The following is a 23,522-nucleotide window of genomic DNA, read 5'->3' as shown; positions in this document are numbered from 1 at the left end:
CCGGGTCGCTCACGATATTTCCCCAGCCCCATCGGGCCCCATGCCCCTGCTAGTTGCCTCTTAGTGCTGGCGCTAGGTTGCTGCTCAAGAAATTCCTGGTCGGCGACCAATGGGACCTCCGCCACGGGTGCAACACTCGATGAGCGCCCTCAAGCATGTCATAATAACACGCCGATGCGAAATGCTCGAAACAAACAAGTCACTTGCGTCACGTCCCCCAGAGCCGATACACGTTTTCTGCCCAATCGAGGTCTGATATCCCGTCTCAGACGCTTTGCTTTGTCTTGGGGAAACACAGCCTGCTTCCTCCCACTTCCCTTCAGGGCGAGGCACAGCGTTAGCCATAGCAAATGGTACAAAAGGACGTGTCTGAGCCTGCTTGGCTGGCGGGCAGGTCGATCCTGGCCTCGAGGGAGAAAACCGTTGAATCTCCTCGTGAGCCACGTCCAACACGTGTATCTTCAGTACCGTACTGTACGGACTGGTATGTGACATGCTTGCTTTTTCATTTTTTCATTTGGCTTCGATATTTGAATATTATTATTTTAATTTATTTTGTCCAAGTGAAATGCTCTTTTCTCTGCTCTATGATGGTTCATCCAATACCTCACCCTTCACACCGCTGGATGTGATCCTCAACAGACAAACTTCCCTAATGGCTCACGATCATCCTGTTGACTTCGCTGCCTCTGGTGTCGCTGTGTAGATTCTTAAACCCATATCCTCCCTGTCCTGCTTCTGACCGCATTTGGCCTGTATCCCTTCCTCTTCTCCTCTCTGTATATTCATATTCATCATCAACATCTCTACTCCTTCGTCTCTTGTCTTCTCCCCTCTGTTTCATACTCTGTTATATTACAATCCTTCGCGCATATCCCTCACTCTTAATAAACTTTGCCTTCCTCGTAGTACGACTGGCGAGTGTGCTGTCCTTGCTACCCAACAACACACGACACCAAAGGGGAAATCCGGAATCAAGGGCAGCGTCATCCATCATCTGCCTCCTTCGCCTTCTCTCCCTCGCCTTCCGTCTCTACCCTTCACCGTGGCTACCCTTGGGATCAGCGTGTTGAACTCCCCCTCTTACTCCTCCCATCACCCGGTGCATTCACGCCGATATCATTCGCTGTCTGACTACCACCTGAACCAATCCGCCACCGGCTCCCTCTCTCGTCCTCCTCCCCACGAGTCTTCTTCGGCTCTTCCGGAGCGAGGGGGACCCCCGCTATGCCCCGGGTTTTCTCTGCGGCATTCTACTGAAAGCAACGCGGAGCATATGTCGAAGATCCCCGCGGTTTCAGGCCCCTCGCCAACCGATGCATATTCGCTAGAACGCCGCGGCTCGCTCGAACGGAAGAGACGTCATGCAGATGAGGACGACTCGTCTCCCACCACTGAGCGTCGTGACTCTCTGCGCTCTCGGCCGCTTCCCTGGCATCCGTCTGCGCCTGTAGAGCCACCGTACTCTTCGCAACATCGTTCGATAGGAGTCACGTCGATCCTGAATCCGTCCGCAACAGAAGGAGCTGGTACCAGGACGGCGTCTGTAGACGGCGGCCGCGAGGGTCTTGGTGAGAGGCTGTCGTTAGACCCGCCGTCTCATGCTCGATTTTCTCCCTCGTCAATGCATCTCCCCTCTCCTTCCATGCACTCACCAAACCTTCCACTACTGCCGTCTGGGATGAGAAGTCACCAGGGCGTCTCGCCTGTTTCGCCTTCAGCTCGATTCCCCGGGGCAACAGGATACTTCCCTCCGAAACCTGCTCCTGGTCAAACTCCGCTGGCTCAGCAGCTGCCTCGACTACACACGGTAGCTCCTAGCTCCCCTTTACCAATGATAGAGACTGGACATCCCACGCCCCTATCTGCTCATCACCACCAGCTTCCTACACACTTGACATCGACGTTTGCCAGCCATCGAGCGAGTACGAACCATACCCCCACTCCTAGCTCCAAAGAGCCCAGTCCAACCACGCCTGTGTCCGTTCTCAGTCCACTGGGCCGGTCATCGCCGGCTCTTGCTGCAGGCCCTGGCCAGCCAGCTCCGGGTTACATGAACATTGCTCCATACGCGCAGAGGGATCCCACCACTGGGGTAGTGATAGAGGCAGGAAATGTGGCACCTCCAGGAAAGATAGTTTGTTTTGTTGACCTCAAATCGGGCTCCGCTGCCCAAGCAGAGAAGCGCAGGGCAAACAGTGGGGCGTCGAGAAGATTCCGTAACAGGAAACGCGAGGACCAACAGAAAATCGCCGAACTAGAGGAAGAGAAACGGAAGCTGTCGCAAGAGCTTCGGATGACCGTCGAACAGCGGGATTTCTATCGCTCCGAGAGGGATTACTTCCGAGACGAGGCATCTCGCTTTGCCCAACTCCCTGTCCGACCAACATCTCCCCCGCTGCTATGCCCCAAAGCATCAGCCAGGGCGGACGTCAAGGCTGAAAAAGCAGCAACCGACGCGTCGTCCCACCAACGTACATCTGGACCGATCGCGCCCGCACCGATGCCTGCGTTGACCTGGACCGCCCCATCGTCATATTCAACTGGACAGCCGGAACGCACTGCATTGGACAAGCAACAAGCTAGACCAATACCTCGGACGCCGGGAGCGTGGAGCCGTACGACTTAATAAGAGGACAGAAGGCAGGACGTGACGGGCTGTGTCAGGACCCAGCCCCGATGGGATAGTTATGAGAGTGCGGGTGTTTGGAGTCGATCTCGCCTCTACCACCATTCAGATTCTTGTTCCATCTGCACTGGTAAGGCCTGGAACTTACTGATAAGTACTTGATACGTGTTTTCCTTTCCTAAGCGAGGAATCATACTGCATTGAAGGATCATAGGGGCATTACATGGTGGCTTATGTCGTTTTCCCCCTTACAACGCTGGCGCATCTTCCTCTGTCCTTATCATATCCATATACGATTAAACCAATTCTGTTTACTTTAGCAGACATTGATCGATTTGACGGGAGGTTTTGTTTCTTGACGGGTGCTGGTTGGCGTTTGGTTTGGTGTCTGCGTTGTGCCATTGTACTCTGAAAACAAACATCATCTCTTGAGGCCTCAGCTTCGGCTTCGGCTGGCTTGATAATTAGACTGTATATTATTATGAATAGAAATTGCTTGTAATTGCTTATTTGACAAGTATACGGAGACGACGGCCTAGCGCAACCTGAGGCAGCCAACCGCTGGCGCAGGATGGCCACGTGCATTGCACCTCAGCCTATCATCCTCCTGACATCGTCCTTGCGTGTCGTGTCTGACAACGTCGTCTCCACGCTGCACACATAATGGGCCGAAACATTCCTCCTTCATCCCGCTCCATCGCAGACGGGTTGCTCTGCTACCTACTCCGATAGCGGACCAAACTAGACACCGGCACCGTTGATCCACGCTATCCCAGGAGATGCAATTGAGCCGACCATGAAGGGGCTACAGCCGGTACTTAAATACGGCCGCCCAGTTCGGGGGCCGGGGGTGAGGAGGAACAGGCTCACAGTCGTCTTGGCCATGGCTTTCTTCTCGATTTCGCTTTCGCTCTACTACCTGCTGTCGGGGTGAGAATGAGATTCATCCAACCGTTCGTTCTTTCCCAGGTTGATGCTTACCTTTTCTAGCGTCTCTGCTCAAGCCCCGGGAGTCCAGAACCAGTCATGCAACTCGGTCAATGGCGGGTATCAGTGCTTCCCGCAGATCTCGCACCTCTGGGGCCAGTACTCGCCGTACTTCTCGCTTGCGCAGGAGTCGGTTATCTCCCCGGACGTCCCTCGTGGCTGTGAGGTTACCTTTGCGCAGGTGCTCTCGCGGCATGGGGCGCGGTACCCGTCTGAGTCGAAGTCCGCGGCGTATCAGGAGTTGATTGAGGGTATTCAGAGGAACGCCACGTCGTTCTCGGGCAAGTATGCTTTCCTGAATGAATATAACTATACCCTGGGCTCGGAGGACTTGACGACATTTGGCGAGGACCAGATGGTTGATTCGGGTGCCAAGTTCTATCGACGGTATAAGAATCTGGCGAGGGAGATTACTCCTTTCATCAGAGCGTCCGGGTCTGATCGTGTTGTTGCTTCAGCGGAGAAGTTCATTGATGGGTTCTTGAACGCGAAGCGCCATGATCATGGCTTTGAGGCGGCCGCTCCAGTCGTCAATGTGGTTATTCCTGAGACTCAAGGGTTCAATAACACGTTGGATCATAACACCTGCACGTCGTTCGAGAATGACAAACGGGCTGATGAGATTGAAGCGAACTTCACGGCGATTATTGGACCTCCTATTCGCAGGCGTCTAGAAAAGGATCTGCCTGGCATAGAAATCGCGGATAAAGCTGTCAAATATCTTATGGATATGTGTTCCTTCGACACCATGGCGCGCACTCCCCACGGAACCGAGCTGTCACCCTTCTGCGCCCTCTTCACTGAGAAGGAATGGGTGCAGTACGATTACCTGCAATCGCTGTCGAAGTACTACGGCTACGGCGCTGGTAGCCCCCTTGGTCCAGCCCAGGGAATTGGTTTCACCAACGAGCTGATTGCCCGACTGACACAGACGCCTGTCCAGGACGATACGACCACCAACCATACGCTGGACTCAAACCCAGCCACGTTCCCGCTTGACAAAAGTCTGTACGCTGATTTCTCTCACGACAACAGTATGATCTCAATCTTCTTCGCGATGGGTTTGTATAATGGCACCCATCCGCTGTCCATAGACTCTGTGGAGTCGGTTGAAGAGATGGACGGCTATGCGGCGTCTTGGACTGTCCCGTTCGGTGCCAGGGCATACTTTGAAGTGATGGAATGCAAGAAGCAGCAAGAGCCGCTTGTGCGTGTCTTGGTGAATGATCGTGTGGTCCCTCTTCATGGCTGCAAGGTTGACAAACTCGGACGATGCACATTGGATGACTGGGTGCAAGGGTTGAGCTTTGCGAGGACTGGTGGAAACTGGAAGACTTGTTATGCTTCTTAGTTCTGGTGCTTTACTATCATTCTTATGCGGGAAAGGAAAAGTTAAGTGGGATGGGACTGTTTGTTTCTTTATCATTAACAGTGTTACATGTTTGTTTGTTCTTTCAGGCTTGCGTGATGTCAATATCAGCGCAGTCACTGTTTACAATTCCCGCAAATGTGCGCACTTATGTCTTCGGTTAACCAATTCTCCCACCAACACAGTGTTTCTCGAAAGGTCTGTCATGTTTTTCTCTTTATTTTCTCCCATCCCATCTTCTCCGCTCTTCTCCCTCCTCTTTTATCGCATCGTGGTCAACAACGTACCTCGTCTCTCTCAACCCCTATCCGCCATCAAGATGGCACAACGCCTGGATACCGAGGCCCTTGCCTCCTCTGAAGACCTCTTCACTCTCGAACGGATTGATCAGGATGGTCTCAGTCCTCGCAAGCCAAGCGTGATCCTCGTCTGCCCCTCCGTCACGACCTCCGGCACGAGCTCCTTCACGACACGCTACTTCTCCATCCTGGCGAAGATGCTCCGCGACGCGCACCTCATCTTCGCGTTCAATGTCGCCGACATCCACCGTATCCTGAGCGACGAGGTTATCGCGGACTCGATTGCTGGCTTTGTTGTCACGGACGCGAGAGTCATGGGTGTTGATACCGGCTCTGGTGCGGGTACCGACGTTGGTGTTAGTACTCGTGGGACCTGCAGAGACACCCGTGAAGACCAAGACGCAGAGACGGTCGCAATGTCAAATATGTTGAAGGACATTGTACAGGGTAAATACGCCTATGGCTACGAGAAGCCGCAGGAAAAGCCCAAAGTCACTGGTCGTAAGAACAGAAATAGAGGGTTGATACCTGAATTTCCCACCGGGACCAACACAGTCCATGGAATCAGCAACAGACGCCCTCGCAACACTCCCCGCGATTGGACCGTCGTCTTTGCTTTCGACTTCCCTGCCCAAGCAGCATGTCACCCTCTCCGTTTCGGCAAATACATGTTGGAGACGTTTGGACTGGGTTGGCGCATTTGCGGCGCAACGAAGACCAAGTGGCAGCTCTGTATCAATGAGCCGTGCCTCAAGAAGATGGGCGAACGTGTGTACAGGGGCGATAAGTATGAGATTCGCGCTGTGTTCTTGGACGGTGTTGTGGAAAATGATAAAGTGCTTATCGTCAAGAAGAAGACGGAGCACGATCAGAAAGACGAAAGCCAAAAGAAGAAGCAGAAGGCTAGCCGCTGTACTGTTCGAGAACGCCGTCGAAACGAGGCTAAGGAGCACGATGACATGGAGATGGCAGAGCGTGTGTCAAGCGACGAGACAGACAGCACAACAGGCGAAGAACCCAAATTCAGAATCGAGCGCGTGGAAGTCAGCGATCGCCACGGCGGTTGGAGACTGGCGGCCGACGCAAACGGTCCTTTCCTTCCTGCTCCTGGCGAGGACGTCGAGATGCTCACGCCCATGATAAGAGCTGAGCTCCGCCGCGAGGAACGTGACTGGGCGGACGACGAGCTCACTACCGGCGAAGACTCTGATTGTGACGACAAAATCGAAGTCGATGAGGGCGGCTGCGACGAAGACGACGAAGGTGAAGATTCAACCAGTAGCAGCAGCAGCTCGTCGGACGATGACAACAATCCCAATCCTACCCGCAACACCCGCACCATCTACCTCAACCCTGACCAGCGCGGCCAGAAAAGCGACTCCGATGCCGACGACGTCCAGTCTCCCAAGAAGAAAAAGCAGAAGAGAAGCTACAAGCCCGCCAAACGCATCGCTAACTGCCCCGTCGCTCTCCACGATGTGAGGTCTTGGCTCGAGAAGGGAGACCAGCGCGTCCGCGTCTATGGCTACGTCGGCTTTGTGGGACATGTCGAGGATAATCGCTCCATGGCGAGCTTGATCTTGGGTATGTGTGGCGTACGCAATACGGCTCCCTTGCCTCAGAGGCTTGCGACTTGGCTCAGGGAGAATCGCCTTAGATAGGATAAGTTGGACTCAGGCTTCAAGCTTCGCCCGACTCCTCTAGGCTCGAAGGTCTTCACAATCGTCCTAGACCAATACTAATCTGTCTAAGGCTGGCCTTGGCCCCAGCTTGAATATCGATTGAGAAGTCTCCCGCCATGTATGATTAGGAACGGGACAAATGCGCTGGAACAATATGTACTTAATAACCTAATGACAAATTAACTGCTTACCGACAGTAGCAACGCCATGCTCATGCTCAATTCATACAAATACAAAGGATAGTACACACAGACAAGCTCAAGCTCATTCAGCGTCCTCGCCCCCTCTGCTCAGAGTCGGCGGAGGGGGAGGCACATCCCCCAACCTCTTGCGCTGCTTATTCTCAACCGCTACGAACACGAACATCAGCAAAGCCCATCCCAACACACAGACTACCAAATCAATGATAATGGGATGAGTACTCACACCTCTCATACAGCACCCAAGACGTGTAGAAGAGAATCGGGAGTGCCACGATCGTCGAGATCCATCTGCATCCATTCTCAGCACAACCCAACTCCTGAATCAAGACCGGGAAAGGAAAGCAGAACTTACCGCCTCGACGCAGCCTTATACTCCTTCGTCTGCCGAATATCCGTGACGGGCGGGTTTGGCGTTCCTGTTCGTCGCCGCAGGCCCGGCTGGAGATGGGGGTCTACGACGACGCGAGGTTTTTGCGGCTGCGGCTGTTGCGGCTGTGCTGCCGGCATCTTTTGTTATTATTGATTCTTTTCCGAAGAACCTTGTACGAGGCGGACTAGATGGCTGGGTATAATTGCACTTTGCGATTAGGTTATTTGTTTGCCGACTGGAGCGGAATGCTTGATGGAATTCCGTAGAAAAAGATCCACGATCCGATCCGTTTGCGGCTTGGGATCAAGGGTGTCACGTGATGTGCGTAGGATGCCGCTGTCCACGGCGTGATGGATCAAGCTCTCCAGGAATACCCAGAGGCTCATTTGGCTCCATACGATCTATTGCAGCTGAAGATCGCCTCTGACGCTATGAGTATTCTTCCGTGGCAGGACTTCGGAAAATCGTGAAGCAAAAGCGTAGCTCGAGATTCTGGATTTCGCGCCGGCCGTTGAGCAAGGTCGCACCTCCTCAAGTCGCAATAAATGTCATCTCAAAAGGCAGGAGCGATGGACAACGGTGCCCCGGCCCTGGGTCGTTCCTGCCCCGTTCAGGGCGGCAGCAGTCGCACCTTCCTAGTTGATCGCAAGCCTTAGGAGGGTCGCGCCTTCCTTCTTCGTCATGTGTAGACGATTCACGAGGAAGGTGCGATACAGGCTGGAGGGGGAGTGCTCCTTCCTGTTTAGGTAGACTCCTAAATTCCCCTATAGCCGGTAGTACTCCGTATGCCTACCGTGAGAGGACCTTGTTAGACGAGCCAGAGGGTGCCCTCGAGAGGTACCGTAAGGTCACTTGTTAGAGACTAATGAACCTTTTATATACCCGCGTAACTACCGGCCGAGTGGGCAATGAGTGCCAAATACAGTGCAGATTCTTGCCTGACGCGTACTCGAGATCTTATTGCTGTCTGCCTGCAAAGGGACATACATACATGGACGTCGAGGTCAACGTCAACGTCACCGCAAGCCGGAGCAGACTGGTCCAGACTATGCTGACTACCCAGTTCCTTTTTTCAGGAAGATAATAGAATATAGTGACGCACAGAAATGGATTCGTACTATGGTATTTCAAGGCCGTTTTCGACATTGCTTCATCCCAGCCCATTCCATGAGAAAGACAAGCCACAGGAAGTCGGTCGTGATCGCGAGAAAGAAAAAAAGAAAAAAGAGAAACCAACGTAGATTGAATCCTAGAAAACGACACAGACGACGAGCCCGATAAACATGCATATGCATATCTGAAAACGCAAAATAACAAACTCCCTGTATGTAATGTGGAAAGGAGTACTGAATAACGAATGCATAGAACCGCAGACATCGCTATGCTTGACCTTGACCCAACCTTGGAAAAGCCACCATAACTCCGAAAGGAGAACTAAACTGCACGAGCCCTGGAGACAAATGACTATGTGACAGAGAAAAGAAAAGAAAGGTGTAAGATGCATGCGAAATAGATAGATGCCAGCCTTAATGCTTAGTGCTTATTAGTCAAGTTGACAATATTCATGGGGTTGGAAACCGGCCGGGATGGCGTCTCCGCCGATTCCCCATGGACGCCGGTGACCGTCTTCAGAGGCGTCCCCTTGCGCCTTGCATGGCCCAGCTTCGCCCGCTCAGAGCGCAGGGCTCGCTGTTCGGCGTTGCGCTGCAAGTCCTCCATCATCCGACCGGCGGCGGCGCGACGTGGTCGACCGCCGGACGCTGTTCCGTTTGGAGTATGGTCCGCTGAGTCGGGCATGACCTGGGCGTTGGACGCGTCTGTGGTTTTGGCGGGGGTGGAGGGTGCTGCGTTCGAGGTCTTCTGTCTCTGAGTCTTGGGTGACTGTGTGGTTGTGGTTTCGTCCTCGATTTCGGAATGGGGTCGTTTCTTCGACTGCTCGGCGGCCTTGACTTCTAGAGCTGTTACATGCTTGCGAAACAGGCTCTTCTGTTTGAAACGGAGAATGACGACGAGAGACGGTTTGTTTGGATCGTCATTTGCGTCGGCTTCCGCTGCATTGGGGTCTGTAGGTGTTGCGCCGTCTGCTTCATGGCGCTGTCTCTTCGCCCTAGGTGTATCTGTGGACTCGGACGGTTGATTGGGTTCCGATGCAGCATCGGTACGTCTGCGCTTGCGAGAAGTCTCTGTGACCTCCACAGGTTCCTCCTCAGGCACGACAAGCGGCACGGGTGGTTTGCCGCTGTCATATCTGTCAATCATCGTTTGTATCTCCTCAGTGGACATGAACCGATGGACCCAAATGCCCCGCGAACGAGCATCCGCCTTGATCTTGATCCGGGACCTCTCTTCTGGGACATTCTCAAGCAGGAAAAAGTCTGAACGGGCCGGGAGATTGCGGTCTCCGCAGCGTGGAGGATAGCCCATGGCGCGGTCCTTTTCAGCCTGGACCAAAGAGCGCACGCGCGGAGGGGGAATAGGGAGCAGCCTATCTCCGTAGGTGTTGGTGGGGCGGAACCACTCGTATGTCGGCGGGAAGATGACATACTCTTCCCCGTACTCGTTGACCTGACCTGTATGCTCCCAGCCGTCGGCGTCAATCCACGGTTTCGAAGCTAGCACAGGATTTGAATATGGCTTGCTCGAGGGTCGCGTACGTTCTCGGCGACTCTCCGCTTCTTCCTCAGCGGACGGAGTCGCCACCTCTTTCCCCTTCCCCTTCCCCTTCCCCTGCTCCTGCTCCTGCCCCTGCTCCTGCTCCTGCTCCTGCCCCTGCTCCTGCTCCTGCTCCTGCTCCTGCTCCTGCCCCTGCTCCTGCTGGTTTTCCTGTGCTTGCTCCTGTTCTTGTTCCGGCTCCTGCATCGGCTCCGTTTCCGGTAGCGGCTCCGTGTCCAGTAACGGTTCGGTGTCCAGTAGCGGTTCGGTGTCCAGTAGCGGTTCGGTGTCCAGTGGCGGCTCCGTTTCGTGGATCAATTCCGGTTCCTGTATGGGTTCCGCTTCCTTTTCCTTCTCCCTCTCTTTCTTCTGCTCGTCCACTTTCTGCTGCAACTCTTTGATCCAAATATCAACCTCTGGCGCAGAGACGAAGCCCGGGGCAAGCGCTTCCGCAGCTAGTGCATAGATATGCTTCGCAAAGATCATGATATTAGGTACGCGTGATGGTGTGGACTTTCGTTGTGGCGACTGCTGGGCTGGGCGCTCATTGGTGTTGGTCGCTGGGCTTGCCCCTGTGTGTTCTGCAGCTGCCTTGACGGACGGTGCGCGAGGACGACGGTGCTGACGCTCAGACTCAAACGACTCCAGTGCTCGGATAGTTGGCTTCCGTGCGCGTCCGGATGTACGAGCTGCGTTGGAAGTAGTGGTGGAAAGGCTCGTGGGCGAGGTAGGAGCGTCCATATGACCGTCGAGGCCGAAGTTGTTCCGGTACATATCGGTATCGTAGTCGAAATGATAGTCTCCGCTCTCAACATTAGCAGAGCTTTCGATGCTGTTTGTATCACCGTTGGGGGCCGCTTGCTGAGCAAGTAAGGTTTCCAATGGTTTACGGCCCACGTTCAGTGTGACCGTGTTGCTTCTCTTGTTGGGCGAGCGAGACTGATTTCGTTCAGTGTTCTTGCCCTTTGTCACTGTACCTGCGTCCTGCTTTGAGCCAGGGGTTTCATTGGCCCTGGTTGATTTGCGATCACGCCGGCGGGATCTAGTAGAAGTACCCGGGGTCGCGGTTTCTGGCTGCTTTGCGGGTGTGGCGACGGCGGCTGTTCCATTCTCTTGTGGTTTCGGCCTAGCCGTAGAGGTAGGAGCGGGCTGGGCCTTTGAAGCTGGCGATGGCTTGGTGACCTTTGCACCTGTGTTGGCGGAGAGCCTCGACTTTCGGTCTCGACGAGAAGACTGAGGGCTTGAAGCGCGCGACGTAGTAGGCTTGGAGGGAGTGGCGGCGTTTTCCTGGTCCACAGGCCCGTCGATGCGAGTGGACATTCTTCTGGTCTGAGGACCTTGAGAGACTGCACCGCCCATTGTCGAGTCTTTTGCGGTGTCTTTATCGGATTCGATTTCGACAGTAGTCGTTTGCTGCCTAGTTTGAGGCTTTGGTGTTGCGGTTCGTTCAGACTGATGTCTAGACTGAGCTTTCTCTGAAGCGGGGGGTTTCGAGTTGGACCTCGAGGGAGTGCCTAAGTCGGTTTCTGTAAAAGATGGATTCAAGTGTGGACTTTGAGTGCTGGACTGAGCCAGGTTGCTAGCGCGGGTTGCTCTTGCAGAACTGTGTGACTTGGGGTCCTGGAAGGGCTCAGAAAAGGCTCTGTGGGTGGGAGTGTCTGTTACACTTGATGGAAGGGATTTGTCTTCCGAGTTGATAGCGCGCTGTGTCCGGCGTCGCTTTGCAGAAGGCAAGATTTCGTCAAAGGTGGAAGTGAGAGGAGTGGGGGGAAGAGAGTACGAGGACTGAGTCAAGTTGGAAGTGGAGAGTTCAGGGGCTGGGGCTGTTCTCTGAGAAGCCCTAGATGAGCTTCGACGAGAGCGCTGAGAGAGTCAGAGTGAAAGAAGAAGAGAAAGAGATGGAAGGGGATTAAATACCGAAGTCAAGTCAGGCAGAGCGGCGGGGGAGCCGAGTTCACGAGAGACTGAAGCCCTACCAACCACTGGCTGTGTTAGTCTGAACAATGCAATATTGCAATGGCGACATGAGACAATGCACAGTGAATAAGTGAATAGCCAGACTTACTTGTGTCAACAGCTTGCAGCCAGGATATGTGCAGACAACCGCCTTTGTCCGTGAGTGTCTACACTGTTCCCCTCCTTTCTAGTGTCAAACAATTCGGACTAGGGCTCGGGTCCAAGGGTTGAAGCCAGTGTTTGCACGGCAAAAGAACTCGACTGGGGCTCTTTTGAGACGCAAATAGGATGTTCCGCTCGACTCAGGATCTACCAAGCAGCCATGCAGGTCAGTCGAAGCGCATAACCACCGCTGGCGGAGTCTCTCGGATCTAGGGAACCTCGACTCCTGGCCAGCACAGCCTGCAAACAAGCCGCCACCCGACTTACAAACGACTCCTACTGTCCCCAGCAATTTATTATAGCCCAGTCCAACGTTCGAGACTACCAGAGCGAGTTTTCGAGGCGGAAGCGGCGGATCGCAGGGTGTCGCAGGCGAGGCGATAGCGAAGGAGGCGCAACGTCAGACAATTTCACAAGCGCAAGTCCTCCTCGGATTAGCAAATCTCACGGTCGGGCATCGTCGGACGGTCGAGAACGGGCTTCCGGGACGGTCGAGGACGCAGATGCAGCGATCGGAGGAGGGTAGGGGCAGGCGCTGGGGGAAAAACGCAGGCTGTCGGGATGGAGAGGGAGAGCGGCAGCAACACTGACGCCGGACGCAATTAGGGCTCAAGGCCGAGTCACTGGACCGTCAAGCCCCAAGGCCTTCCCGCCCGCCGCTTAGCTCAGCTCTCCCAGACCACTCTCTCAACACCTTGCTTCTCTCTCTCTTTTACAGAACAAGAAACTCTTTAAAATGCACTGGTGGCACTCTCTCTTCCAGCTCTCGCTGCTGGCCTCAACCGCCCTCCCCGCCGCCGCCGCAAGCTGGGGGTTCACTGATGCCACCGTGTCAGTTCAGACCAAGGGCGCCGGAGTCGGCGCTGGATTCAAGGAAGAGTGCGCTCCCTCTTCTATCATCTCTGTCTTGGAATCAATCGCGACAAAAGCTGACTACTGCTATCTCAATAGGATTCCTCAGAACGGCGTCCTCTCCTCCCCCGTCCCCCTCGGCAATGCCGATACCCTCAAGGTCGCCTTGACCGCGCAGGAAGGAAAGTCGGCCAAGAGCGCACACCAGGTCTTTTTGCTTCTGCAAGACCCCAACTCCGGACTGGACATTTCTTACCCCTTCGCCGTCAAGGGCAATGGCAAATCCCGCGTTGAATTGGTACGAAACATGCAGCTCTTGTCGGAGATGACCAGCTGACGTGGCCTAGACATGGAAAGACCTCCCCACCCAATTCCTCTCTACCTCCGACCCTCTCGATGCCAGAATCCTGATCGGATCATTCGGAGACTCCGCTGCCTACAACCAGCCCGCGTTTCAGCTATCTCTCGCCCGCAACCCGGATGAGCCTGTCCCGACGTTTGAGGTCTCGCGCTACGGACAGCTCCCGGAAATCCACCACATCTTCAAGCAGGACGCTCAGAGCCCGCCGTTTGTCATTACACTTGCTTTCGTCGCGATCGTGCTGGCCATCTTTCCCGTTCTCGGCGGCCTGGTAAGCCCCCTTCTTCCGCCACTACATGGTTACTACATGGATGAGATACTAACTTGTTTCTAGTGGCTCTATCTCGGCGCCAACATCAACCACCTCCCCGTAGCGATCAAGTCGGCCCCTATCCCTCACGCGGTGTTTCTGGGTTCTCTCATCGCTATTGAAGGAATCTTCTTCCTGTACTACACTTCCTGGACCCTGTTCCAGATTCTCCCGGCCGTTGCTGCCGCTGGCGTTGTCGCATTCATTAGCGGTAGCCGTGCGCTCGGCGAGGTTCAGGGCAGGCGTCTGGCCGGTCTCCGCTGAGCGGTAGGTACGGCATCACACGGCATGATTTGTTCGGCTTCTACATCCGCAGCTTCAGCGCAGCATCAAAATACCTCTAGCATAGATTTGTAAGGACACATGCATCTAGTTACCACTAGCAGTATTTCCATCGAAGACTGCCTCCAAATAGCACCACCGTAGCTATTGAGCCATCGCACCTGACGTCACACCAACCCGTCCCATTCGGGCTAGCTCCACTCCAGACATCCCTCTCCAAAAATTCATCCCAAACCACCGCGGAATCCCCCAGCTCTCCCTTCAATCACCGGATATACTTCACCAATCCATCTGCCACAATGGGCGGAGCCGCTTCCAAACCCGCGCGCTCAGCCGCGCAAGCCGCCTCGCGCCGCACATACCCCAAGCAACCCTCCGCGCCGTCGCCCTCGCCCGCATCCAGACCTCCGGCCCAGCGATCACCACCTCCCCCGTCACCGGCATCTCGACAGCCCAAGTTCGAGTCCCAACCTCAGAGTTCAGCACAGGGCGTAGGTCTAACATACCACTCGAAGGAGCAGGCTTCGACGGAGAAATCATCCGGTGAGCCCTCGATCTTCCCGTGGCGTTTCATGCATGCAGAGCAACCCTGAGCACCTTACCCTAACCCTCACTCCTACCTATCCTCACTCCTCCCTCGCCATTCCTCTACAACAAATATCCTAACAGGTATGTCCTATTGTACAGCAATCGACCTCGACGGCCGCGACCCGCACTTCGCCGCCTCCCTCCGCTCCATCGGCCCCGTAACGCCACACCCAACCCTCTCCCACTCCAGCACATTCAACCAGAGCCAGAACCAGCCGGCGGCGCAGGCGTCCCCCTCCGTCTTCCCGTCCCCGTCGACAAACCCTGCTCTCCTCGTCGTCACATCGCGGCAGCGCATCGCGGCCGAGGCAGAGGGGGAAGCGGAGGACTATGGCAAGGGCGCGTTTGAGGGGAGGCGGTACCTCGATGCGTTTACGATTCGGCAGGCGCTGGCTATGAGGGATCGGCAGGGTTTGCCTGCGGACGAGATTGAGAGGGTTCTTAGGCTGAAGAGCGGGGTTGTGGGGAGGATGGGGGGTAAGGGGGTTTTTGGGGTTGTATAGGAGGGGATTTGGGCGGTTGGTGATGTTGTTGAGACGAGTGTATATTATGACGGGCTTGTTTGTTGGGTTTTAAATAGCATCTGGGATGGAGTATGGTTTCAGCTGGGTACGCTCTCCCTTTTTCGCTCTTCGCTCGTTCACTCGTGTATCATACGTTAGGCAGATTGCCAGAGCATGTCGTCATCAATCGTCCAATTCGCGCCAAATCCATACCGATACTCGCATTACCGGCAGCACACCCGCTTCTCAGGGTATCCTAGCGAGCTCACTCAAAGCGTATACCTAAACAACGGACTCCGATCGCCCATAGCCAACAACTCATCATCGCTATACAACGCCCTAATCTCCGCCTCATCCATCCCCTCCTTCCTCCTATTCCCCCACTTAAAGCTCACCTCCAACACAAGCGCCACAATCAGCGCCGCACCTCCCAGCGCCAAACTCAACCCAAACCCCGTATAATAATACGGCGCCTCCGAATCAATATACATATAGCTCCCGATAATGCCTCCAATATTGCCGATACAAATATTAAACGCCAGGCCGATCGCGCGCCGTCCAGACGGCGCAAGGTTATTCGCCGTCCAGGACGTGGTGGCCGGGTGGATCGGGTAGATGCCCATGGTCGTCAGGATGATCGCGAAGAAGCCGACGCCGACGTGGGTGTCCAATTCGCCTTTCAACGAGACCATGATCGCGTACCCGATTACGACGAGGCACAGGGGGGCCACGACGAAGGGCATGCGCCAGTAGAAGCGGTCTGAGAGGCTGCTGAAGAACACGGCGGAGATGGCGCCCGCGACGTAGGGGGGCACTGTCATGAGTTGCGCGTTTGTGTCGCGGAAGCCCATGGCTTTTGTGATTGTGGGGAGGAAGAATTTTGTGCCTAGTTGACGGATTGTTAGTTTGCTGGATGGGCGAAAGGTAATTGATATTGAGGTGGGACGTACCATATGAACAAGCCGACTGCGCCAGCAGGATGAAGGCAAGGAGGTACATGCGCCAGTTCAGCAGGGTCGCCTTGATATCTTTCCAGTTCGTCTTCTTCTTCTCTTCCTTGAAGTGCCCGCCTTCCTTGATGAAGTGCTGCAGTTCCAGGTACCGGATCTCTTCGGGCTCGAGCCATTTCCCTGATTTCTGAGGCGAGTCAATTAGGAGGAAGAAGCACATGGCGCCGAGGACGACTGTGGCGATGCCCTCGAGGATAAAGATCCAGCGCCAGCCTTCTTGGCCGCCGACTCCGTCCATCTGGGCGATGCCGGCTCTGCAGTTCTTGTTAGTATATCTCTTCTTCAGCAAAGTGGGATGAAGGTTGGCGCACGCGAGAAGACCGGAGAATGCACCGCTGAGGGCGGACGCGCAGTAGAAGATAGCCAGTCTAGTCGAGAGCTCCTTGGGCATGTACCAGAATGTGCAGAGGTAGACGGCGCCGGGGAAGAAGCCAGCCCTGTAATCATGTTAGCCCTTTTCCTTTCTGGAGGTTAATGACATACTCAAATATACCAAGCAAGATGCGGACAACAGCCATGCCTGCAAAGTTCTGCACTAGCCCGGTCAGGGTCATGATGATGCCCCAGCAGGTGATGAGGATCCCGAGGTAGACGGACGGGCGGGAGAAGTTCTTGAGGAGCATGTTGCTGGGAACCTCTGCGCTGTCTGTTAGCCCGTCTCCTTGCAAGTCGTTCGTGGCCTTTCATACCCAGAAGCACATATGGAATAAAGAAGATCGAAAGCACGATGTTGTACTGGATGCCCGACATGCCGAGATCCTCCACGAGGCCCTCAATCTTCGCATTGCCGATGTTGGCGCGGTCGAGGTGGGAAATGAGGTAGAGGACGGCCAGCATGGGAATGAGACGGATGTCAATCTAAACTCGTTAAAACAGCCCTAATACACTGACAGTGGTTATACAAACCTTCCACAACAGCTTCTTCCTCGCCTCAGGCGGGTAGTTCGTATAAAACTCCGCATCCTCAGCCCTCAGCCCCAGAACCTGGATGTTGTCAATGGCCACCGTCTGCGGCGCCTTCTCGATGTGGTCCGGGTCATGGAGCTTCTCGTCAACGACAATGTCGGTGTCTGCACGGGCGTTGGTCGCAGCCATCTTGTCTTGTCTTGATCAGGTATGCTCCTGTCACCTAGTCTCAGTCTCAGGCTTCCACCCACGACCCCTTATATACCCCTGCATCCTGCGTAGCGGGGTCGGGGTCCGAGGCGCACGACTGAGCTTAGCAGGCGGAAAAGGGTACGATCCCCTCCAGAACCGGAATCACCCCTTGCAAGCTGGCCTCGTTAATGCAAGGCTACGCAAGGGAACGGCGAAAAAGCTCATCCCCACTGCCGCTGCAGCGCCCAATGCCGACTCTCGCAGCCGCAGCCAAGAGCGTCCAAGAGAATCCCCGGTCTTGGTGCTCGTGGGGAACGAGACCCCGGTTGGGGTGACAGCTTGCGGGGTAAGGGCGTTCTGACTCGTTGGGCTTTGTGGAGGCGAGTCAGGCGAGAGATGCGTTATTGTCCAAAGAGTGGTGCCATTTCTCCGCTAGCTTGGGTCTGTGTTTCCGGTGCATATCCGCTGCGAGGCTGGAGAAGATATTGGGGTTCCGGGGGTGTGGGAGAAGAATCCGGGAGGGCTTCGGGCTTGATCCGCTGATTCCGTCCAAGGCATTTTAATGACTCCTGCATTTGAATTGCTACTACCATTGCTATGGCGAGTCTCAATGACATGTTGAGGGTATAGGTATGTGTGCACAGGTGGTAGAAATAATTAGGAACCTACAGAATGCAATACAAGGTCTAGGAACAGGGTTCTTCTTCAACAGTAATGAAAATATATTCAAAACTCCTATACAAAACATAGTCATAACTCCTATACAAAGCATCACACAAGAACCCCCCTCACAATATCCTCCACCTGCCCAAGAACCACCTCCTTCGCCGCAGCCGCATCAACAACAACCACATCCCTCTCCTCCTCCGGACTCTCCAGAGCCTCCAACTGCGAGTCCACCATCGTCGACGTCATGTAGTGCCCCTCTTCCTTGGATCTCAGTACCAACCGTTCCTGAAGCTCCGTTTTACTTTCCTTCCCCACAGAAAGATGGATAAACGTGACGTTCACCGGGTCTTCAAGCAGATACGCCAGCTTCCGCAACTCGTCACGGTAGGCTCTTCTCAGCGCGGAGCAGGTGACGACTACCCCAACCGAGGGAGATGGCTGTATCAGACGGTCCATGACAGCTCCGCGGATATGAGCTAGCCATTCCCATCTATCTGCGTCTGAAAGGGGGATGCCGGATGCCATCTTCGCGCGGGAGAGGCGGGAGTGCATGTCGTCTCCTTCAATGGTTGTGATACTGAACTTTGACGCGAGGGAAATTGCCGCTGTGGATTTACCGGAGCCGCATGGTCCCGTTAGGAACATGACATTCTTAGGCGAGGGCTGGCCTCCGGTTGAGGACCAGGCTTGTCCGCGGAAATAGCGCACAAAGCGATTTACAAAGTCCTGGGTTAGGCCTGCTGCGTTGCGGAGCGATGGAGCAGCAGACTGACTCTTCTTTGTGTCGTAGAGGAGGACGCGGGGCGGCGAGTCGTTGTCGTATTTGTTTGAGAAGAAGTCTAGGAGCTTGATCGGGGGGTTGGTGGTTGGGTCGGTATTCGAGCGGAGACGAGCGAGCCATTCGCGCTTGGGCAGAGCGTCGAAAGTAAGACCGGCTTCTTTCAACAGGGGAAGGAGGTCTCGTGTCCAGTGGCTGAGGCTTGGATTCGTCACATTCATGACCTCTGCTGCAGTTGGGGAGAGTGTTGCTTCGATAATGCTCGATGCGATGGTGTCGACCGGTGTCCAGGATAGGATTTCGTCAAGCAGGGGAAGGGCATTGACTGTCTCTGCCGTCTGGAAAATCATCGGAATAGCTTCGGTGGCATTCCAGATGCCGTGCTCCGTATCAGCTACAATCTGCCCGACCCGTAGGACCCGGGCGGACAGGCTGGTTTCGTGGCATGCACGGTTGACTACATGCTCAGTCACCAGTTTTGACTGAGCGTACCCCATTGACTGCGCATAGCTGAGTGACTCTGGAAGTGCTTCTGGAACCCAGTTCCCTGGCGTGCGAGCAACGGTACTGACAGATGAACAGAAGGAAAACTTTGCTGGAGCGGGACCCTTGGTCTGCAAACAGAGATCAATCAAGTTGCGAGTTGCCGCAATGCAGGGCTTTTCGAAGCTCTCCAAGGCCCAGTTAAAGTTGACAGACCAGGCGCAGTGCATGACGGCCGTGGCTGAGCTGGTGATCTCTTCATAGACATCTTCAGCCAGCCCTAGCTTGGCGTTTGAGAGGTCAGCAGGCAATGCCACGATTTTGCGTTCTGCGTCTGGGGCGAGGCGAGACAACAGGAAACGAGCATGCAGGCTCTGTCGGACTCGGTGGAACGCTGAAAGAGGCGACGAAGCGCGAACAAGGCAGTACACTTTGCGGACGCGCTGGGTTCGAACTAGCTGGGCAACAATATGCGCACCTAACGAACCGGTGGCACCAGTCACAACGACATACTCGCCATCGTCATCTCTGGGGACCGGAACATGCATTTTGAAATCACGGCTGTACTTTTCGATGAGATCGGCCATCCGATCTTCAACTGGAGCCTGCTGCTGGGGACTTCCTCCAAGTCTCAGCCGTGTGAGCTCGTCGGCCATGGCCTGTATAGAGGGGTTTTCAAAGACAAAGTTCTGTGAGAGCTTTTGGCCACCCAGGTCCAGCGTCTTCAAGATAATGCTTCGTAATCGTAGAGACTGTAAGCTGTCGACGCCGAGGCTGAACACATCCGTTGAATCCTGCAACGCGGAAGGCTCAATAGACGTAACGTCGAGAAGGCTGTTACGGAGAAAAATGATCAACTCATCGCTTTCCAGTACTTGGTCCCCACTTGCATCCTCCTGGTCATATACTTGGCTTATCTGTTCTGCGAAATCGCGATAGAATGCAGAACGAATGACCGTACCCTTGTCCGTCTTGCGATAGACCGTATCCGCAGGCAAAACGCGGATCATGTCTCGGGAGATATACGCGTAAGCAGGGTTCTCAGCGTTGCACTTCTCAATAGCAGGCATAGCCGAGTCAATAATTTGCTCGTCGGTCTCAGTACATCCCGCAGCGCGAATCAGGAATAGCCCTAACCGAGACCTGTTTGAGCCAAAGGCAATAGCTTCGCCGACATTCGGATGGTTGCGAGCAACGCCCTCAATGACTAGCGGGTTTGCCTTCTCGCCGTTCTCCAACACAAGGGTATCATCTAGACGAGCATAATACCGCCACGCGTTCTCCTTGGTCGGGTGCTTCTCAAACAAGTCCTTCGTCGCGTACGCTCCATCCGGCCGGTTGCTTGCCACCTTGGACGGCCATCCCTCGAGGACACACAGCTCGTAGATTCCAGGCATCTGTTCCTCCCACCGGATATAAGGTAGCAACGTCGGGCCAGGACGGACATAATCCCAGTCTGTGTCTGAGCGCTCCCTGAACGAGGTCATAAGCTGACCTGTCTCAGTGGTTCCGTAGTGGGAGACGAGACGGACTCCGTTCTGAGCCAGTTTGTCACCGATTGGCTTGGGGCAAGATGAGCCGCCGAACATGACCAGCTCCAAACGTGCGAGCAGCTTCATGCTCTCCTCTGATTCGGAGAGTAGCTTGAGGCCATATGGAACGGCATAGAGAACTTCGATGTCGGGGTGCTCCTCAAGCGTCGTATGCAGATAAGAGCCTGTCAGGGGGAGCTCGGCATTGTACATATAAATCAACTTCTCGGAATGCACCGCTCGGAAGAGACAGCTGATTCCATGTGCGTGGTAAAGAGGCAGTGTGATGAAACCTCTAAGACCGAAGTTATTGGCATAGTTCTTCAAAGCCCCCGAGTGCGTCTGGTAAATCGGTTTCGGATGGCCAGTCGAACCGCTAGAATGGATGATCCAGGTAATGTGCTTGTTTTCGACTAAACCATCGAGTTGAGCTTCTGGCAGTTTCGCCGTAGTGTTGATATACTCATCGCGCGCAAGCACCGGCTGTAGCACGCTTCCTGTCCGTTGCGTCACCTTCTTCGCCACAGTCTGAAACGCAGGATACGCAATAAGGAACGAAGCCTTGGTGTTCTCGATCAAGCTGACGTACGCATCCTCCGCAATGCGAGTCGACAGAAGCAGAACCGTATGTCCCAGCCGCGAGACGGCAAGTAGTGTAATCAGATACTCAAAGTCAGAAGGACCAAGCAAGCCAACCATCTGTACTGGATCATCGGACGTTCGGCGCTGTGGAATCACGCGCGCGTAATGGACTGAAGCCGCTTCGACTAGATTGTGCAGCTATGCCTGCGCATTAGCTTCTGAAACCCTATTTTCACATCTAGAACTCACCTCGCGCGGAGTATAGTATCTATACTCCGTCCCTCTGACTGGATACGCGACAATGTGCTCATCAGCCCTATCACCCTCCGCCCGTGACCGCACAAGGTCATCGATCGTGTATATCGCTCGCTCTTCCACATCCGTCACCGACGTTGCTGGTGATCCAGTCAGAGCATCGCTCGAATTCGACGACGGAGTCACCGGTCGTAGAACAGCTGGTGACGCCATGATGGTGGTTCTCCAAGCGAATAATTTGCTGAAAGGGTCGGACCAAGAGATGGCGCCGAAGGACTTATAAAATCAGAGACGTCAGACTCCATTTCGGATACGCAGTGGCCAGGACGGGCCGGAGAGGTCTCCATATTCCCACGACTCAGATACGCAGAACATGGAGAAAAGTCCGGGAAAGTGAATCCATGCTGGTGGGGTACAGGAGAATGCGGAGGTGATTGCTTTTCCGCTGTTGGAGTGGAGAATGGCGGATTCCCTGGCCCTCGGCATGCAAATCCGCCATCGGACAACTGAGGGTGCAGGGTGCTTAGCATTGCTGCCCACCTATGGTCGGGCAAGCGGAGAAGTAGAAGTCACTTCCCAATGACCCGACGGAGGCAGGTGCGTCTGATGAGGTTGATGGTCCCGAGACCCGTCATTATCAAAGAGTCATTACAGAGAATTAAGCAGTTTTCAGATGGGCATTAGCCGGCAGTTTGCCTTTTACTATGACAAGCAACCATTACGCATTCGATAAAGGGAATTGTAGCTACGGTCTGTAGCCTACTTTGCGCATCAAGATCTGCAAGGCTGCAATTGAACAGATATCCCAGGTTTCTTTATATCAAGCAAATTGATTATCAATTCTATATCTAAACAGTAAACTTAGTCTTATTAACAGGGGCAGCATCCAATGCAGCCTTGCGCACAGCCTCATCCCCAACCTCCTCAAAGATATCATAGCCCCAGAACGCCGGGAAGTTGAACCGCTTATGACGCTCAAGGGCCGAAAGAGTCGCAAAGGCGTCATCGGGTAGTTGCTGAACTTGAAGATTGGCCGCGATTCGCGAGGGCGTGACACTCTTGGACAAGACGACTGTTCCGCGCTGCACGCCCCAACTCGCCAGGAGCGGGCCAGGGTCCATGTTCAGTTGTCCCGCTACTTCATGGACCACGGGATCGTCGACTGTGCGGGGTTCGCCGGTCTGGTTGTTTCCGAGCGGCGAGTATGCTTCGATTATGATACCTTTGCTTTGGCAGAAGCGGAGGAGCTCGGGTTGTTGGAGGTAGGGGTGGGCTTCGATTTGGTTGGCGGCCGGGACGACGGAGACTCTGCTTAGAAGGTCTTCGAGACGGCGGACGTTGAAGTTTGAGACTCCGATGGCGCGGACTTTGCCGGTGTCCAGCAGCTTCTCCATTGCCTTGTATGTTGTGACGTAGTCAATGTCGGCTAGTTGGAATACGCCGTTGTCGTCGAGGGGGAACCATTTGTCGCTGGATTTGAAGGCGCTGTATACACAGTTAGCATAAATCTGCGAACTCGAGTCAGAGCGGTGACTTACCAAGGCCAGTGCATGAGATAGAGATCAAGATATTCAACACCCAAGTCCTTCAGTGTCTTATCCAGCGCAGGCTCGACGTCTTCTGGCGCATGCTTCGTGTTCCACAGCTTGCCAGTGAGGAAGATCTCCTCCCGCGGTACGCCTGACTTGCGAATACCATTGCCGACCTCGGTTTCGTTGCGATAGATAGCAGCGCAGTCAATATGACGGTAGCCCTGCTTCAGCGCGACCTCCACGGCATTTTCCACCTCCAACGGCTTGGCTTGCCATGTCCCGAATCCCACGGTCGGGATCTTCGCGCCGGTATTGAGGGTGAAATGAGAAGGGAGAGACATCACGAAGAATCTGTTTAGAGTCTGTATGAGAAAGTCA

At 54.6% G+C, this 23,522-nt stretch overlaps 9 protein-coding genes across 9 annotated transcripts; 5 read left to right on the top strand and 4 right to left on the bottom strand.

Moving 5' to 3' along the window:
• Nucleotides 1-1,276: 1,276 nt before the first annotated feature.
• Nucleotides 1,277-2,629, top strand: DSM5745_04918 (uncharacterized protein; the record flags this gene model as incomplete). Its single annotated transcript, XM_026746934.1, has 1 exon — nt 1,277-2,629. The coding sequence occupies one exon, from the start codon at nt 1,277-1,279 to the stop codon at nt 2,627-2,629; it is 1,353 nt and encodes a 450-aa protein (XP_026604414.1).
• Nucleotides 2,630-3,425: 796 nt separating this feature from the next.
• DSM5745_04917 (histidine phosphatase family protein) lies at nt 3,426-4,967 on the top strand (the record flags this gene model as incomplete). The annotated part of the gene is made up of 2 exons (XM_026746933.1): nt 3,426-3,559; nt 3,620-4,967. The coding sequence occupies 2 exons, from the start codon at nt 3,426-3,428 to the stop codon at nt 4,965-4,967; spliced, it is 1,482 nt and encodes a 493-aa protein (XP_026604413.1).
• Nucleotides 4,968-5,304: 337 nt separating this feature from the next.
• DSM5745_04916 (uncharacterized protein) lies at nt 5,305-6,945 on the top strand (the record flags this gene model as incomplete). The annotated part of the gene is made up of 1 exon (XM_026746932.1): nt 5,305-6,945. The coding sequence occupies one exon, from the start codon at nt 5,305-5,307 to the stop codon at nt 6,943-6,945; it is 1,641 nt and encodes a 546-aa protein (XP_026604412.1).
• A 2,127-nt stretch (nt 6,946-9,072) lies between these two features.
• On the bottom strand, nt 9,073-11,550 carry DSM5745_04915 (putative GPI-anchored cell surface glycoprotein; the record flags this gene model as incomplete). Its single annotated transcript, XM_026746931.1, has 1 exon — nt 9,073-11,550. The coding sequence occupies one exon, from the start codon at nt 11,548-11,550 to the stop codon at nt 9,073-9,075; it is 2,478 nt and encodes an 825-aa protein (XP_026604411.1).
• A 1,495-nt stretch (nt 11,551-13,045) lies between these two features.
• On the top strand, nt 13,046-14,096 carry DSM5745_04914 (putative oligosaccharyltransferase subunit ribophorin II; the record flags this gene model as incomplete). Its single annotated transcript, XM_026746930.1, has 4 exons — nt 13,046-13,188; nt 13,261-13,459; nt 13,509-13,793; nt 13,857-14,096. The coding sequence occupies 4 exons, from the start codon at nt 13,046-13,048 to the stop codon at nt 14,094-14,096; spliced, it is 867 nt and encodes a 288-aa protein (XP_026604410.1).
• A 317-nt stretch (nt 14,097-14,413) lies between these two features.
• DSM5745_04913 (uncharacterized protein) lies at nt 14,414-15,205 on the top strand (the record flags this gene model as incomplete). The annotated part of the gene is made up of 2 exons (XM_026746929.1): nt 14,414-14,657; nt 14,802-15,205. 2 exons carry the CDS (start codon nt 14,414-14,416, stop codon nt 15,203-15,205), a joined length of 648 nt encoding a protein of 215 aa, XP_026604409.1.
• Nucleotides 15,206-15,474: 269 nt separating this feature from the next.
• DSM5745_04912 (putative MFS transporter) lies at nt 15,475-17,310 on the bottom strand (the record flags this gene model as incomplete). Its single annotated transcript, XM_026746928.1, has 6 exons — nt 15,475-16,091; nt 16,156-16,469; nt 16,527-16,652; nt 16,699-16,852; nt 16,905-17,073; nt 17,122-17,310. 6 exons carry the CDS (start codon nt 17,308-17,310, stop codon nt 15,475-15,477), a joined length of 1,569 nt encoding a protein of 522 aa, XP_026604408.1.
• Nucleotides 17,311-18,084: 774 nt separating this feature from the next.
• Nucleotides 18,085-21,825, bottom strand: DSM5745_04911 (putative NRPS-like enzyme (JCVI); the record flags this gene model as incomplete). Its single annotated transcript, XM_026746927.1, has 2 exons — nt 18,085-21,555; nt 21,607-21,825. The coding sequence occupies 2 exons, from the start codon at nt 21,823-21,825 to the stop codon at nt 18,085-18,087; spliced, it is 3,690 nt and encodes a 1,229-aa protein (XP_026604407.1).
• A 635-nt stretch (nt 21,826-22,460) lies between these two features.
• DSM5745_04910 (NADP(+) coupled glycerol dehydrogenase) lies at nt 22,461-23,485 on the bottom strand (the record flags this gene model as incomplete). The annotated part of the gene is made up of 2 exons (XM_026746926.1): nt 22,461-23,097; nt 23,151-23,485. The coding sequence occupies 2 exons, from the start codon at nt 23,483-23,485 to the stop codon at nt 22,461-22,463; spliced, it is 972 nt and encodes a 323-aa protein (XP_026604406.1).
• Nucleotides 23,486-23,522: the final 37 nt, after the last annotated feature.

The sequence above is a fragment of the Aspergillus mulundensis genome (assembly GCF_003369625.1).
Source record: "Aspergillus mulundensis strain DSM 5745 chromosome Unknown scaffold_4, whole genome shotgun sequence".
Lineage (NCBI taxonomy): Eukaryota > Fungi > Ascomycota > Eurotiomycetes > Eurotiales > Aspergillaceae > Aspergillus > Aspergillus mulundensis.
The sequence above is the reverse complement of the archived record's forward strand: the minus strand, read 5'-3'. Positions and strand labels throughout refer to the sequence as shown.